The sequence below is a fragment of the Aulonocara stuartgranti genome, assembly GCF_965226115.1.
Source record: "Aulonocara stuartgranti genome assembly, chromosome: 17".
NCBI classification, from domain to species: domain Eukaryota; kingdom Metazoa; phylum Chordata; class Actinopteri; order Cichliformes; family Cichlidae; genus Aulonocara; species Aulonocara stuartgranti.
In genome coordinates this window covers 36,032,512-36,050,563 of record NC_138953.1, presented here as the reverse complement: position 1 = coordinate 36,050,563, position 18,052 = coordinate 36,032,512, and the positions used below count along the sequence as shown (strand labels likewise).

Sequence of the window (18,052 nt, the reverse complement as noted above, 5' to 3'; positions counted from 1 at the left end):
GGCAATAAAACCCATTTATTTCAAACTGAAGCTTGTGCTCTTCCAGAGACGCTCAGTGACGTTTTGAGAAGATTAAAAAAAAGGCTGTGCATGCACTGAGACCTCTAACTAATAATGACTGTATGATGTGTATGGAAAATCCCCACCACAGAGAAGCACATAAACAGCAGCACAAGCAGAAAAATATCGGACCCCCCCACCTCCTCCTCACACCCCCACATCATCACTTTGTTAGTATCGCCCCTGTGTGTCGATATATTGCTGAAATGGGACAAACTCATCTTGATGTCACTGCAAAATAGTTCAAATCCCACATTTGCTCCAGAACAAATATCGACCGTTCGCGGGACGATCTCACGTTTTCAGACGTGATTGATTGGTAAAAATCAAAGCGGGGTATGTGAAATCGATACACTGTAAGCTGTAATTCACGCCGATTTAACGACGCAAAGCGATTGCTTTGGCGTAACAGCAAAAGACGCGACCTCAAGTGGCTTATTGCCTGACGTAATATCGATTATGTGGATGTTTCACTTTAGGCAAAAACACTTGGAGTCGCACAGTGCGCACTTTTTCCCTCTCCGTCTGCCTCTACCCCCTCCACTCTCCATCCTTCGGTTCCTTCTGTAAGCATGCTGTGATCTTCATCCACTCTGTGCCCAAACCGAGAGCTTGAAGGACCCCCCCCCCCCCTCAATCTCTCTTTCTCTTTTATGACCAACCCTCTTTCATCCAGGCAGGCGTTTGTTCGCTGGATTTTATAAGAGCCTGTTTAATTACATATATATATTTTAAACACAGTCTATGAGCTACAGTGTCGGGGCTGCTGAGACTGAAGAGAATCGGGGAAACCTACCACAGGTGAAAGGAGCTTTTACGACGCTGCGGTACAGATGATTGAACACTTTAGCAGTAACTCAGCGCAATCTCCCCGCTTACCCTGACTGAAACGGGGCGGAAATTGAGGCTAAAACACCTTGGAACAACTAAAAAGGGACCAAGTTCTGTTTCCGAGCGAATCGAAAACCTGCTGCGTTGTTTCCCCAACTGGGCTTTCTGTGGAAGATGTGACCTTTTCTGTTGCGCCCCGTGGAGCAAATCACTGCTTTTTTTTCCTTTTGTTATTAGTTCTTTTTTTTTCTTTTTTTTTCTTTTGTTTTTTCCACCCCCTAATCAGTTACTCGAGCTTGACATGTCTTTTTGTGGGATTACACGCGGAGATATGATCACTGTGAGAGACCGAGTTGGATTGTGAATTTACTGTCAGCGCTTTTTTTCTTCTTTATTTTTTCTTTATTTCTTCTTCCTTTTTTAAAACTTGTCTCCATAACGAAGGAAGTGCTCTAGCTGTTTTCTTCAATGGCTTCAGTGTCAAGGTTGGGAAGACGCAAAGATGCCAGTCGCTGGCCGAGAATGTCGTCAAGTTTCTGGGCTGTGCTGCTCCTGACAGCGCTGCTGCTTCTCTATTGCGGTAAGTCCTGCCGCTTTCCTCTCCTCTCTCTGTCTGTCACACGCTCTCTATTTTGACCACACACACACCCACAGTGGGTGACCGTGCCATGTGGGAAGGCTTTGACAACAAAATTATGTGAGTGGTATTGGCAATCGCTCTTAGCGTATTGATCTCAGTAGTTGTCGACGTGTCATATTCTTCTTTTTTCCCCCTATTGAAAAACACGCACGGGGATCACAGCTGCGCGTGCACATACTCACTTTAAAGCCCCTTCCTGCTCCTGTGTATGCAGACAGGCAGAATCAAGAGAAGCCCCTCACCACCACACACACAAATCCTCTCTCATAAAAAAACAGGGGAATGTGTCTCATTGTCTTGTGAAACTACTTTCTTTGGCTTGGAATAGGAGTGCGCCACAGGCCTAATTAAGTCTCATGTGACTCCCGTTAATTCTTATTCTATCTGTCTCTTCAACACACACACACGCACCCATCTATCTCTTAAAGCTTCTCAGACTGACTGAGTGAGGTCAGGCTGTCATGCATCTGTCATCTCTGAAACACAGAATCCAGAAGATATACATAACAAATTCACATAATGTTAAAAGGTACAAATCTTATTATTATTATTTTAAATTTATGAATAAACCCTTTTTAGTTGGACAAATAGTACTCCAGGCAGTAATTCAAGAGTGCCTGAGGATAACCTTATTAGGCAAATGTATGCAAGTACAAGCACACACACACACACACACACACGCAATTTGCTCCTCTCTCTCTCTCTCTTTTGGGCTACTTCTCTGGCCATGGGTGTCTTTTCATTTCTTGTTCCCTGGCACCCTCACACCTTCTCTCCGTCTTGCTTTCCTTCTCTCGCTCAAACCGCCTCTGACTCACTTATGAGGAGAAATCCAGCTGGCACACAGAGCTTCAGTCTGCTATGTGTGAACAAAAAAAAGGAGGCTATGTGCAATAGCCATGATAAGCTCATGGAAAAAAAGAGGAAAGGGAAAAGTTATTTCATTAGCAGCTGAGCTAATGGTTAATGTAATCACCCTGTCCTCCAGTGCATTAGCTATGCTGGTGCTGTAACAGATTCGTACTGTGATCGTACTGAGTTTTCCTTACAGCGATGTGAACCGACCTCAGCTCGTTCATTTCCTTTTTACCTTTTTTTCCTTCTCTACAAAGGACACAAGATTGAGTTTGCTTTGTAATCACACAGACCTCAGGTTAATCAATGACAGGCTTAGTTTATAAGAGCCAAAGCTTCTGGAGGGGGGCTTTTTATTCTTTTATGGTGCCTTCGGCCATGTGCCATTGATCTTCCATTTGTGTCCAATCACGACACTTGGATGTTTGTTTCAGTCAGCAGTCTTGCTTTTTCCTTTTGCAAGGACCTCGACCTTTTTACCCAGTAACACAGCGAGCCTTCAGAGACTTAATAATCTGAGTGATAATCATTCCTGGATTTCCTCTTTTATGACCTCTTTACTCCATGCTGCTCAAACTGTGTTATTTGGTACCTTTTGTCCAACAGTCCGCCTTATGGGTATATTTCATTTTTGTTACCACCATTATTGGTCTATTAAACTCTAGTGCCGGGGCCGACTTTGTGTAATTTCCTCCCTTCTCGCTCCTCGTTTCATTTTTTTTCGTTGTTAATTTCCAAACATTTGAACTTGCAGCTCTGTAGATCGCACAACTCCCTTTCACTGTTAGCTTTGCCTTTCTTCTTGTGGGTTTCCTTTTACTCTGACCTTCCTCGACAGTGCAGTATTTCTGTTTTATACTTTTTGTATTTTTTCTTACCCTCTACTTTGTTCATGTGTCCTCCGATGTCCCGGTCACACTGGGTTTGTTTGAGGTTTTTTTTTCTTTTTCTTTTTTACATTTTTGTCTATCTTTGTCGCTGTTTTGTGCTTAACTTTCTTCTGCTTGAAATTTTTATGTTGTTTTCCCCCCACTCTTTGTAGCACTTGTTCTTTTATTCATTTCCTCTTTTTAACCAGATGTTTCAAACCAGTGGATCTCTGGGCTGAGCTGACCAATGCATGTCCTCTATGCTATTCTGTCTGAAGTCTCTGCTTTCTCAGCAGACTCTTCTCTTCTCTTCTCTTCTCTTCTCTTCTCTTCTCTTCTCTTCTCTTCTCTTCTCTTCTGATTGTTGTTTATTTTACAACCCAAGCATTCATTATCATATTGACTGCATCTCAAGACAATAATGATATTTGTGAGAGTGATCAATTCATTCTCACTACAAGATCAATATACATTAATGTAAGACAGGTGACATGTTTTTAGAAGCTGGAGCTCGTAAACCTTTGACAATTTTGTGTGAAAAATGACAGTTTTCAAGCAATTTACTGATTAATATTCTACTATTGATTGATTGTCTAATTTTTTTTTTGAATGGCAGCTTTACTACAGCCTTCTACTCAAAATTAAGAAAGAAACCAATAAAACATGATTAACCATTGGTTTGTGTATATAAATGGTAATAATCACATACACACATGGTAGTTATTCATATATATTCTTACAAAAATTGTCCACAGTTTGTAAAGGGTTTCAAGTTTTACTAGAAATTGATGTCCATGTTACTCACATGCATACAGAATCAGCATAACTGAAAAATGAAGCCAATGCTGAAGTTTCTAGAGTCTGCAGTTTTTCTAATGGCCTGCAGGGGGCATCTCCTCTGGTTGCAAAAGATGCCAAGTTGTATAGAAGTTTATCAGAAAATGTCACTTTGGCTTTCTTCATTTATGACCTCAGTGAATCCTTTCCAGATGAGATTATGGGATCAGTTCATAATCTGAGCCCATAAATTGGTAGGTGGACCTACCAATTTCCAAAGTCTGATTATTTAATGCCTTGAGAGGAGCGTTTCCACCCTCACCATCTTTGTTGCAGAAAAATCAACCAACTCTCATCTTTCAGATGTGACGAGTAAGGGCAGGTCTGACTGTGAAACCGCTCACTGGCTATCGACCAAAGAGTGTGCAGTTTCATACTGCAGATAATACTTCAGTTTGAAACATAGCATGACCAAGATTTACAGAACAGATCTAACTTTTCATTCAGTATGATCCAAAATGAGTGACTGAACCAAAAACTCATCAGGAAAGTGTTTACAGAGATCAAGTTTAAAGGATGTTTTCCATGGACCTGTATAGAACTGGAAGTGTTTTTGCTAAAGTTCAGCACTGGTTTCATATCTATCTATCTATCTATCTATCTATCTATCTATCTATCTATCTATCTATCTATCTATCTATCTATCTATCTATCTATCTATCTATCTATCTATCTATCTATCTATCTATCTATCTATCTATCTATCTATCTATCTATCTATCTATCTATTGAGATAGATACCAAAATAAGAAAGAAAATTCTCAAGTGTTTACAAAATGTGTTACATCTTAGAAAATGCATTTGTGTGATGGTTGGTAATGTATGGCTAATATCTGTGCCAAGGGCACTTTTGCTTTGCATTGTTGCTGTGTTTTACAGCCAAAAGGGTGGTGGTGGTGGAGCTCTGTGATTATGGCTATGACTCATATGGTGCCTGTCACCTAGAATCAACATCCAACTTCACACGATACGCTGTCCTCTCCCAGGCCCTCGTGAGAGGAAGAGATTGAAGAGAGAACAGAGAGAGGCACGGGGTGGAGGGAAGAAAGGGAGAGAGAGAGAGAGAGAGAGAGAGAGAGAGAGAGAGAGAGAGAAGCAGAGGCACCGAATAAGGTGAGAGCAGCAGGTGACTTGATATCCCCTCTAATACCTTGATAAGGAAAGCAAGTGAGGCAAGAAGAAAGAGATGGAAAAAAGGGAGTATAAGGGGAAGGATGAAGGCAAAAGATATAAAGCAGTAAAGGAAAGACAAACCCTGCTGAGGGTGAAATAGAAGCCACGGTCAAGAGGGTGAAAGTGGCAAAAAAAACAAAACTGAAAGGAGAAGACAAACATGAGGAGAGGAGAAAAAAGTAAAAGAGGGAGAGATAAATAAAAACAAGTCAACAACTGAAGTATTTGGAATGTACGTGTCGGTACTGGAAACATTAATCACACCAGAATGCTCCAGTACCTTTTGATTACATTACAAAGAAGCCAACAACAACGACAACAGCAACAAACAATATTGTATTCTGTGCACTAGCTCCCTCATCTGGAAGCTCTCAGCCGTGCATTTGTTTGCCAACGGCGCAATTATGTATTCATGAGACTGTAGCCCTGCATGTGAGCTCGGGGGAAGGCGGATGAGAGAGCCCACAAGGGTAGCTAATCAGTATGCTAATCTTAGCTTGGGATGGCTAAGGAATGTAACACGGCTGTGGTCTGGGTCTGAACTGCAAACACACTGAGAGAGGCAGAGACAGCAGAGAGCGAGGTAAGACAGAGTAACAAGTAGAGAAACTGGAAGCAAGAGAACGAGGAGGAGGAAGTGATAGAGACGAAGAAAGGAAGAGAGGTCACGCACAACTCTTTTCTTATAGCAGCCTTCATTTTTAGGCATGTAGCAACTGCTGATTCATTCCACCCTTGGATACAATGTTGCGTGCAGGTACATACACCTCTGGCACAGGCACATGCACACTCAGATCTGAGCCCTGAAAAGCAGAGACAGTAATGAACGTAACATCAAAGCAGGCACGCAGGTTACACCGGGGCACACAAACGAGCGAAACATCATCAAGGTCGTTCAGGAACATCAATCACCTATTTGCACATACATGACCACCCTGTAAAGATACAGACTTTAGAAAATGCTGAAAGGTCAGACACACACACAAAGAAACAAAAACAAACAAACACACACACACGTGCATGCATTCCCCTGCTGTCAGGCTCGAAAGCTTAAAGCCATTCTCATCACATCACTCTGTCGCTCAGCGTGGTATCCTGTGTTTCCTGGTCATGCATCTGTGGTGATTTGCCAAGGCTTACATGTGCTCAAGTGCACACACACACACACACACACACACACACACACACACACACACACACACACGCACGCATAATCTGTTGCTGTTGCGAGGCTGGTTTGCCAGCGGAGAAGACAGGACTTGACTGACCTGAAAAAAAAGAAAAGACGCAAGAACTTGTAGGTGAACGCGCGCACTTATTTTAATATCTTATCCTATTTTCAGCATAGCCTGGAGCTTCTTCCTCTGCAGGGAGGGAGGCAGAGAGAGCAGCCACTGTCAGGGAACGGCAGAAAGGCTTGCAGATGGCCTGGGGACGCAAATTCATAAAGAGTCAACTTGTTGAGTTTTTCCACAGAGAAAGCAAAGAGCCACATTACGGACCGCCGGAAATGGGGCCAGGGATCGCATGCATATTTGAGCAACTTTTTAAAAGGTAGCTTTGCAAAATTTAAAGACCATGATGAGTGTCATTTGAAGGGGAGGAGGAGCGTTTGCTGTTATCACGTAATGACCATACTACTTATCGGCAGTGTCGAGCTTAGTAAGGCGAAGAACTAATATTGAGGCTTTGGCAACTTAGAGTATAAAATTTTAAGTGGATATGGAAACTTTTTTAGTGTGTGGAAGGATATGGCAGCATGGCCACAGGCAGTATTTTCTGTTTTTCCTTGTTCTGTTTTACGTGTAGCACTTGTGTCAATTCATTGATGGTATCTGCTGTGTGGAAATGATCAGTACGTTTTTGTTTGGTGTGCTGTAAGTACTTTTGGCTCTCTCTAAGGCAATCTATCATCCTGTAAGTTTTAAAAAGGTTTGCACATTTGGGACTGTGATACCACTTCATAAATACTCTTGTTAATAAATCAGAATTTAATAGCTTATTTGCTAGTTTGTAAAGCTCATTTTATATACGTATTACTTAGGTTCAACTGTGACTTTATGGGGAGCAATAGGAGTCTAATACTCAAGCAGTTGGTTGCATCCACTTTAGGTGACCCCTTTGGTCTACAACAAAATATTTTAGCAGCTAAGGGTGGGCTCTTATTACAATTTTGGAAAGACAAACTTTGTACTCTAAATACCTGCTAACTTTGCAGGTATTTAGAGTACCAAAGTACATAGTGTTTTCATTAGCTTCAGCTGTATGCTAATGAGCAAATATTAGCATGTTAACATACTAAATTAAGATGCTGTACTTAACATCACATTTGAATTTCAGAGAATGTAGGGAGAATAAGGCTAGGGCATTGTCGGAAGTTGTTCTTTAAATGAATTAGTAGGCTATCATTAAACAGTAAAAAGCTTGGTTAGCAAGCTGTAGCCATAAACTGGATGGGTGCTACACACAAGAGGTAATACCTGATAATTCGGGATAAGTAACACCCAGGTAAAGAGAAGGGCTGCAACTCACACCTGGCTATACTAAAATACTTGTATAGAAATGTTTAGAACTCTGGTGCATGTGTGAAAATGGATATTGTTACTATTACCAAACCACTGTTAGCATTTAACTCAAGCTAGTACTGTGCGTTAGTAGAACTTCATAGATTTACTTGCATGAAGAGGCTCAGTTCTGTTAAAGGAAAACATCAAACCAACGTTTTCTTAAAAACTTGAAAAAAAAATCAGTTGATTTACATCAAAACACACATAACAAACAGAACTGCTTAGAAGTAACAGATGCATTGCTCTTCCACACCGTCACTGAATTAATGAATGCTGGCCTTTTAGGTAAATACTCTATTTAAGCCTTTTAGACATAAAACTCACAAATGAAGGTAAACACTCAGTTACATTCCCAGTACTTCTATTTCCGGTATTATTGATGTGTATTTCTGGGCTTCTGGTTAATAATATTGATTTTAGGTATACAAAATACAAAAAATATGCACATACACTGTGTGCTGCAAACATGTAGTGACTGAATATCCAAGCAAAATACAAAGATGATGCTGACTTGTAAGAACAACCTGTTCCTCCAAAGCTGCTTTCATGGCCCCAGAACAGTTAGCAGCTACAACAGTTTGTGAAGTTGTTTACACAGAGATGCAGTAAAAGTTTCATCAAAGCTTCTTCCTTGTCTCCTTGCTTCATCTTCAACAGACTCTCCTTTTTTCTCTGTTCCATCACCTGCACCTTTGTAACCAGACTCTGCTGTGTAAAGGGGGAAAAAAAAGAAAACATAGATGTCATAATGGCATGCTAATATGCTGTGACATTTACTTAATGTGAAAACAAATTGCAAAGTGTTTGCTGTTTGCAGTTAGGCAAAGTATCACCGTAGCCGCCTCCATGGCTAATTGCACCTTAAATGCTCCGTGTCCCATCGTGAATTAATTTGCTGTCGATGTGACTTTAATTACCATTAAAACCACATGTGCAATATTTACATATCATGTTATGAGTGGTGTATGACTGCAGGGCTCAACAGGTCACAGCTCAAAGAAAAGGGTTGTTTGTGTATAATAATTGTACATGGTATGCAAATGTGAACTTCTCGTCCAGCTCTCCAGTGACAATAAAAATGCGGATTTTCTTATTCCGGAGCCTCATTCTGAGCTTTTGACAGAGAAAATGTGATTAATGGTACGTTTTTTTGTAACCAATTCTGTAAATTGCGTGAGATGGCTTAATTGGGTCGAAATCCGGACAGAGACTCACGATGTGCTCCTGCCCCGAGAGGATTGGCGGATGTGCACTTGTGCTTGTTTTGCCTAGGGCTAGTGAGCCCATTCAGACAGAGATGCTAAAGCTACTCCCCTTTATTACTGCAAGAAGCAATTGCTTGGAAGAAAATGCCAGAATGGTGCTTTGAATTCCTGCAGGGGCCCATCACTGAGACTCAGCCCACGGAGCTGAGACAGCTAGCATCTGGAGCAAAGACATGGCGGTAAAGTGGAGAAAGGAATAGGGGGAGGAGGGAGATTTCAGAGAGAGAGGGAAAGAGGGAGCAGGATGGCAGGGAGGCAATGAGAATGAGAGAGTAGGGGAAGGAAGCGAGATAGACATAGCGCACATGGGAGACAGAGAAATGGTGAGCATGAGACAGAGAGAGCAAGGGGTTGACGGGGGAGCAGTAGAAAGAGCTTGGGAGGGGGGGGGGGAGGGGGAAGGACGCGCAAGCAATGAGACAAAAGACAGACAGACGAGAACACTCAGACGGTCCACCAATTGACAGCCGGTTGGGGAATAAAGTCAGCTAACACAATGAAGCAGTCGGCAGACAGACTTGCCGCAGAGTAGCCGAGAGGCTCTCAGAAGTAGAAACAAATATTACATTAGAAGAGACAGAAGCCATTTGTCACAGTGGGAGGCCTGAGAGGTAGTTAAGCTGCAGAATATAGGGACCCGTGGCCTGGTTGATGCATGTCGCCACGAAGAGGAAATTGTGCTGAAGTCAACTCCGTTCAATCAATTGTCTGGTGTCCTTCAGTGACTCTTGTGCTTAACAAGATAACACCGGCGCAAAGTTTCGCCAGCCCAACTCTTGAGAACTTGTTATGGGGCCTTGAGGGCCTCCCCTTAGTCCTTTTCTTCCTCCTTTTCCTTCCATTCATGCCCACAGCTTGTCAGCCACACCATCTCCACATCAAGGCTACAGTTCAGTGTTAATGTTTTTAGAAGATAAATCTTTGGGGCGTTTATGATCTAAATGACAGCTGCACTCAGTCGGCACCCACATGCGAGAGGCAGTTGAGATTCTGAAATGGTTTCAAGGATTGTCTGTCAGTCAGACACCTGGTGGCTCGGTCAGTCGGTCGGTCTGAGTTTTCGCTCTGTGCCCCACGGTGCATTACTTGGCCCTTGGTTTGAAATGGCTTATTTCAATAATAGCTGGAGTATGTATGTAACAACAAAAGCATCTGTTTTCTTACTTTCAGCCTTTACCTTTCTCCCTCTCCTTGTATCGTTCCATTCCTCCCTCTTTCCCTTTCTCCTTCTCCTCAACCTAAGCTGCTGACACTATGATTGATATGGAAATTACATTGTGCTTGCCCTCATTTATCTTGCAGCGTTGCTTGTTGCTGCTCCAACAACCATTTTGGGATGCAGAAACAAACTGATCTGCAGCTGCTGTTGCAGAGAGAAAAAGAAATATATAGTAAAGATTTGATTTGAGACCGTGTGTAGCCCAGTGGATGAGGAAGGTTTCCTGTTTTAATGGAAAAACTACCACTGTGCCTACGAGGCGGTAACCTTAATCTTTCCTGAGGCACATATGAAGTCTCGGAAGCAGCAAGTATTACTAACCAGATAAGTCAAACATATCATGGAATAGACAAATACATAAATAAAACAATGCAGTTAAAAAGCTAAATGTACTTATGGATCTAAAACCTTTTTGGTTTTTCTTGTTTTGTTTTTTACCTCCAAGTCACCCATGAAAATGAATTTCTACATTCCATGTCCTTTTTGGGGGTCATAGCACACATTTACTCTAATTATTTTGCAGTCAAAACAATTTCCATTTTCTTCTTTTATGCAGTTGATTAAATGCCACCAAAAAGCTGCCAGATTACCCCTCTTTGTCTACTGAAGGAATATTAAACTGGATGCTCCTCAGCACAAATAACAATATGAACTGCCACATTCTGAATGTCTGTTATCATTTTAGCTCATTAACAACTGATCCAATGGAGCCACTTTTAACCGCTCCCGTATTGCAAGGGAGTCACCACAGCAGGTTCAATTCCAATTTTATTTAAATAGCACTAAATCCCAATAACAATTGTCTCAAGGCGCATTATATATTCTAAGGTGAAGACTTTACAATAACGCAGAGAAAAAAGATGAAAACCCCAACAATCATATGACCTCCTATGAGCAAGCGATTTGGTGACAGTGGGACAGAAAAACTCCCTTTTAACAGGAAGAAACTTCCAGCAGAACCAGGCTCATGTAGGGACAGCCATCTGCTGCAACCAGTTGGTTGGTTGCTGTTTAAGAGAGCCAGAGATGAATAATAACTAGTGATTAAATGTAGAGTGGTGTATAAACACACTCCATAGCTCCATATATTTGATTTGGAAAAGTTTTACACCAGATGCCTTTCCAGACACAGCCCCAAAGAGGAGTGGTTTATTTGGCAAAGAGTGAACCAGTGACCTTTTATTTGCCAAGCTAATATGTAACCCAGTACACTATGGCGCTACACTACTTACTGAGCCAGTAGAAGTTCTGATTTCAGGTGTTTATTCATTTAATTTATGCATTCATGACACCTCTATTACAACAAAGTTACTCAGCTACCCAAGTTATTCCCATCAGTCCGTTTGTCCATACATACATCCATCCATACATACATCCAGCCATTCAGCCATTCATTTTCTTCCATTTATTCAATATAGCCACTGTGCAATCAGCCACTGGTTTCCCATTCTTTTGTCATTTAGATGGCAGTCTAGAATTAACACCAGTCAGCTAATGCTATCAAACCTGGTTAGAAATTACTGCTACTGTTTGGGTACGTTGCACAGATAACTAAGATAACTGATAATTAGTGTGACATAAGTTGTAAATAAAACGCTAGTTCTTCACTTTACAAAACTGCAGCACATTCTTCTTGTCGTTCTTTTTACATTAAATGGAAAATATAACGGCACCCGCTGGTGGGCTACCAGCCTACTAATGGCCAACTTTCAATCTTAATGTAATTTGAACTGGTAAGTTGTGAAAAATGAATCCCCCGACAGTTGTCATGATGTAAGACATCAGCTATAAAGGCCTGTTTGTTGGCTGTAAATATGTTTATTTCTGTCATGAAGTTGGGCATTGTGACATTGGAGTTTTTGAGTCACTTTTGGAGCCAGCCTGAAGCGGCCATTAGTGGAACTGGATTTTTGGCAGCTCCTAAATGGCTTCACATGTCCTCTGGGATACAAGTCTCTCTAGTTAGGATGTTATTAGAAGGTAACATCCAAATAGCTGTATCCTCTGTACAGCTATTATTTTAAACTGTAACATATAAAAAAATTTCTCCTGTGATAAATGTGCTTGTTTGCTTGATGTTACTCATTTACAGTCAGAACGCCACTCTCTAATCCAACAGATGTTCGAGATGTGACATAAAATTCTGAAGGCAGCAAGTTTCATTGGAGCTTGGAAACTCAGTAAAGTTGCCCACTGGAGTTTCTTTTTGCAATGCGAATGATGGAGTCTACATTAGTTAGGATTTAAAAACCAGTGTATAATCCTGACCCCACATTACAGCAGCAGGTAAAACAGAAAACACAAGAGGATGTTTCTGCCTAGAAAGAGACGAGGCAGTCAGATGAAATAAGTAGCTGTTGCAGTTTTAGCTTCTTGTGAGTCTCTTAAAGCTTCCTGGAACCTTTAACAAAATTTCAATGCAAGATGTTAATTTGATAGATGTATTTTTCTACCTTTTAACAGTTGTGTGAACAGCAGAAGAATGATGGGGCATCTCTACTGATGGGTATTTTATGGTATAGTTAGAGTACTCACTTTACAGCCTAGGCCCCAGTCATCACCAGCTAGAATTGTCTCTTGTACAGGTGTGTCCCTCTGCAATATACTTCTTCCAGAACATTGCCATTGCCTGAACACTGAGCTCAAAAATGGGCAGAATCTCTCTCTTTTGCTCTGATTATTACCAAAGTAAGTATTACCAATCAAGATGGAAGCAATAGAAGCCTAAACAGTTTTACACCACTACTCAAGTACTTCATGGCGAAATTTACATTGAATTAAGCCAGTTGCTAATCTAAAAACCTTGTCATATACATGTTTGCTTATGCTGTCCAGGTCTTGTGCCCAATGACGAGCATGCTAAGCTGACGGCTGCCATTTTTGTATCAACTGCTTTGCATATTGTGTTTGGCCAGTTTCACTCAGACTAAACCACCTAAGGAAGTGTCAGGTGTCTCCTAAAAATTGCTAAAGCATAAATTTCCTCATATATTTTCTCTTAATATCAGATCGTTTTAGCGAGCCTTGCACTTCTGTGACCCCAAATTGTGCTCTAGACACTCCAAAAGCCATACTACTTTGATGATCTGGTCTAGAAGTACACTCATGCAGCACTAGCTGCTTGCAGAGATGTCTTTTTATTTTTTAGAAATATGAATAAATACACTGCTGTGGTTTGTGCAAGTTAGATTATTTTGTCAGCCATCACCTCTGGGGCCCTGTCGTGTAAAAGGAGATCCCCGTCTTCTTTTTTTTTCTCTTTACCCTCGTGACACAGTCTGAGGGAGAGATGGGCAAGACAGAGCTAGAGAGCCAGAGATGCAAGCGAGGAAACTCAGAAAAGAGTGTGAGAGGCAGAGGGGTGGGACAGAAGGTTAGTACTGCTGCAAGGGATACAGTAGAAAATGTTGCCTGAAAGTGTTCACTGAGCTGCGGCAGTCTAACTCCTGCTGTTACCCCTAGACATGCTGAAGCATGCCTCTTTATGCATGCATGGGATGCTGGAGGAGATTTTTTTTTTATTTCTCTCATGCACTTTTGCTATCTCAGTTACCCCCACCCACCCACCCCACTCCTCAGTGCACACACTCTCCCCACAAGCCACTGTCAGTGATAAACCCTTCCATTGTCGTAGCGACAGCATAACATGCAAGTTATGTCTGCCTCTTTAGGTTTGAAGAGCTCATTACAACATCTGTGCAGAGATCCTATGGGCAACATTTCACTGTATGTGACATGACCAGTGTACTGTAGGCAGCCAGCTTACTGCATTCAGTTAAAAGTCATGGTTTCTTTTTATTTCACGCTGTTAACTCTTCCCTGGGTTCTATTCGTGTAAGATATCATCTGGGAACGCATTCAGATGGTACAAATGCACAAATGACACGTTTTGACTCTGATAATTTAATACGATATTGGACTAACGCTGAAGAAAACATCTAATGTAATCTTAGGCAAAAAACAGAACATTGTCAGTCATGAAAAAGATACAATCTGCATAATTTCAGGGCCATTGCTGACCAGATGGCCCCTGTGTGAATGTGATTTTTGCTCAACCATTCATAGCTGTGTCTTTAACGGGAGCCAAGTTCTTTAAATCATCTACATTTATTCTGCTGAAATGGGTGCAGAAATTTGAAATCTTACAATCTGAATGAATTACTTTCTAAACTATCAGTCTGCATTGAATCGTCCGCAAAATTCAGTTCCTATTTTACTGTTCACTGTTTGAAAAGTTTTGCTACATAAATGTAAAAAGGTGTAATTGCTGAGCTCTCCATTCTTCATGTGCTTTGTGTTGTTAGGTTCAGGGAATATTAAAGGGCAGGTAAAATATGTAACTTTGTTTAAACCGGTTAAAGTTAACAGATTGTTTTAGTGACAGAAATCCTTGCCTTGATGTCGGTGTAGTGACCCAAGGCTATGGCAGAGGCCCGAGTTCAAATCTGCTCTAAAGCCATTTACAGCATGTCTACCCTCTGCTCTCTCTCCCAGCTTTCCTGTCTTGTTTCCACTGTTATATCTCAGTAAAGACCCCCAAAGTACTCCTTTCCTTATCCAAACTAATCTCACCTTTTTACTTATCTCAAATTTGCTCACAACAACTATGAAGAGATTGTGAAAAGCGTTGTTATAGATAATAAAAAAACAATATCGATCAGCTTAAAACTCAAAATATTTGTCAATTTATTGACTGAACAACTTCAAAAATGGATTAAGTGATTTAAAAACATGAAATTACATTAGATTTTAAGGATTTGACCTTTACAAAGTTCAGAATTATTATTTGTCATTGCTTTATTGTATTTGGGTTAGATAGCACTATAACTTGTTAATGTTGGGGTAAAGGTTTCGAAATAAAAAAGCTAAAAAAAATATTGTGATGATCTTATGTAATTATATTACCATGTAATTATCAATTATTATGTTTGGTAATAACAATGTTGGTAGTTTGCATTAAGTTACCAAACTACTTTTATTAATTTCAACCTTTAAATCAGTTTTCCTTTATTTTTTCCTCCTTATTACTGTGTTACATCAATTTTGGTCTATACTGATACCAATCAATTAGAATCAATTAGTTGTTTTTTTTTTTAATTGGGTAATTATTGAATTAATACCTTTTGTACTGAACAGTTACCCCATGTAGAGTGCCAGCATGTAAGAAGAAGAAAATGAATCTTCAACTGCTGGTGTGCATAAAATAACCAGCTACAGCTGCAAAATGCTGCACTGAGCAGTTTAACTTTTGAAGTACACTTCCTGACTTGACTTGACTCTGAATATTCCTATGATTATTTAAGCAGCATGTTAACCTATAAATTAACTCATTCACTGCCAGCCATTGGCAGTGAATGAGTTAAACCCATTGACTCATTCACTGCCATTGACGGCTATAGACGTCAATGGCAGTGAATGAGTTAAAATAGTGTTTTTGCACTGTGATATTATTTATTTAGGATCTAGTAAGCATTCTCAACCACTGCCATTGGCTTGGGATTTTGAGTCTTCCCCCTCCAATCATGTAGCTGTCAGTCACATGTTATGGTGTACATATTGCAGGGGAAAATTTTCAGTAACCGTTTTGCACATACATTACGAGCATATGTACATTTTGTATTAACAGCTGAAAAATCAATAATGAGATATTTCTACAGATTTGTTACTTGGTGTCGTGTCCACCAAGTAACAAATGGCACTGTACCTCCTGCACCTCTCAAATCATGAATAATTGCAACTCTATAGCAATTGTGTAATTGCTATAGACCAAATTGTATATCATTGACTCAGGGCAGTACTGAATTCCATATATAATACTGGGGGGTGATTTCATTTTGATGAAAAATGATCTGTTATCACAGGAAGATGCATGTGTCATCCGCTCCCCAATTAAATCAGAAGCTTTCTGTAGCAAGCGTTGTTTGATGAATCAATCCTACACACTCACATAAATGTAATTACTTCATTGGTCAATGTCTGGGGAGACCACATTGAGCTCTGTGTACCCAAAGCTTCAACAGAAAAAATGAATGGAGAGAACTCCTCACCATTTCACCCTCCTCTTCATCTCCTGTAGGATCTGTCCCGTACAACTTAATTATAAGTATAATCATTCCGTAAGAGCAAAAGTTATGCCTTTATCAATTCCGTTTGGCCCCTGGACGACATTACAAGCAGGATATGAGTTTCACATCAAAGTAGCTTGTACCCCCATTCATACCCACCTACACCCAAACACACATACACAATTTATCACTTTGCAGCACTCTACCAAAGAAGGGCATGTATTATTCAACAACATGCTAACGTCAATTAAAGAGGGATCACATAAAAAAAATGAGTCATTTCTTTTTTTAATTCTCCTTACCTCTCAGCTATTGCGGTGGGGGTGGAGGGTGGTTGACATCTGTTGTTATGGGTGCTGTTGCGGAAAGGTGGTGATCATACGACGGGTGTTCTGGGTTTTTTTTGTATTCTAATCCCATCTTGCATAGAGAGGACAGATGTTGGCAAGCTAATTAACAAATCCTTGGGCGATGTTGAAGTACGTCTTCGCGTTCAGAGGCTGCGGGAGGGAAGGGAGATGTTTTGTTGGATCATAGACTGTCAGCATATCAATACGCAAACATGCACATGTAACTAGTTTATGGGTGCCGGTAGTAGCATTCACTCTCTCCCCTCCGCCACCGCCAACTAATTCCCCAGCTTCTGGAGTGACACGTGAGTCTGAGAGCAAGGGAAACCAAAGTGAGAGACACAAGGCACAGAAGAGGTGGGGTGGCTCTCTTTCCATTTCCTGTTGACACGGCATGTCATCACCAGCCATCAGCTGTTGCTGTTTTATGTGCAGTGAGACGGAGGCATCATATTATTGCTTTGATGAATCTGATAAAAAGTAAACAGAATATTTCAACACTTTTGCATCAGAGGGGTATGTAATAACTTGGAATTCATTTTCACAGCAGTTGTTTTAATAGATTTTAATTGGGACATAAGTGCATATTAAACATCTCTGTCAAGTGCACTGATGCATGTTTCCCCCTTTTACAAGTTGAATATCCAGTCCTTCCTAAGCCAGCCCATCCTGGATTTGATTCCAGTCTTTCTCCCTTTAGGACAGGGGTCCCCAACTCCAGGCCTCAAGGGCCGGTGTCCTGCAGTTTTTAGATGTGTCCTTGATCCAACACAGCTGATTCAAATGGCTAAATTACCTCCTCAACATGTCTTGCAGTTCTCCAGAGGCCTGGTAATGAACGAATCATTTGATTCAGGTGTATTGACCCAGGGTGAGATCTAAAACCTGGGGGACACCGGCCCTCGAGGCCTGGAGTTGGAGACCCCTACTTTAGGACATGCCTGAAAAATGCAACTTAAGAGGAATTCAGGAAATATGGTAGTTAAATGCCCAAACCACCTCACCTGACTCCTTTTGATGTGGAGCCCAGATACCTGTTGGGGAAACGTCAGTTCTCCCACTTGTATCCACAATCTCATTCTTTTGGTCATTACTCACATCTCGGGACTATAGGTGAGGGTAGGAATAGAGACAGAGATAAACTGATAAACCGACATCTGTAAATCTCCCACTCCACTCTTTCCTCACTTATGAATGAGACCCCCAAAGACACTTAAACTTCTCCACTTTGGGGAGCAATTTGTTCCTGACCCAAAGTGGGCACCTTTTGCCAATTGAGAATTATGGCCCCAGATTTGGAGGTGCTAATTCTCATCTCAAG

At 41.0% G+C, this 18,052-nt stretch overlaps 1 protein-coding gene across 3 annotated transcripts in view; it reads left to right on the top strand.

Moving 5' to 3' along the window:
* The first annotated feature begins 731 nt into the window (after positions 1 to 731).
* The window catches only part of LOC309692387 (chemokine-like protein TAFA-5), a 163,860-nt gene continuing 146,539 nt past the window's right edge, over positions 732 to 18,052 (top strand). For all 3 annotated transcript variants that reach the window (XM_082510807.1, XM_082510808.1, XM_082510806.1), the window contains exon 1: positions 732 to 1,471. In XM_082510807.1, the coding sequence (XP_082366933.1) occupies positions 1,360 to 1,471 (112 nt within the window). In that variant the 5' untranslated portion in view covers positions 732 to 1,359. The remainder of the gene's footprint in view (positions 1,472 to 18,052) is intronic.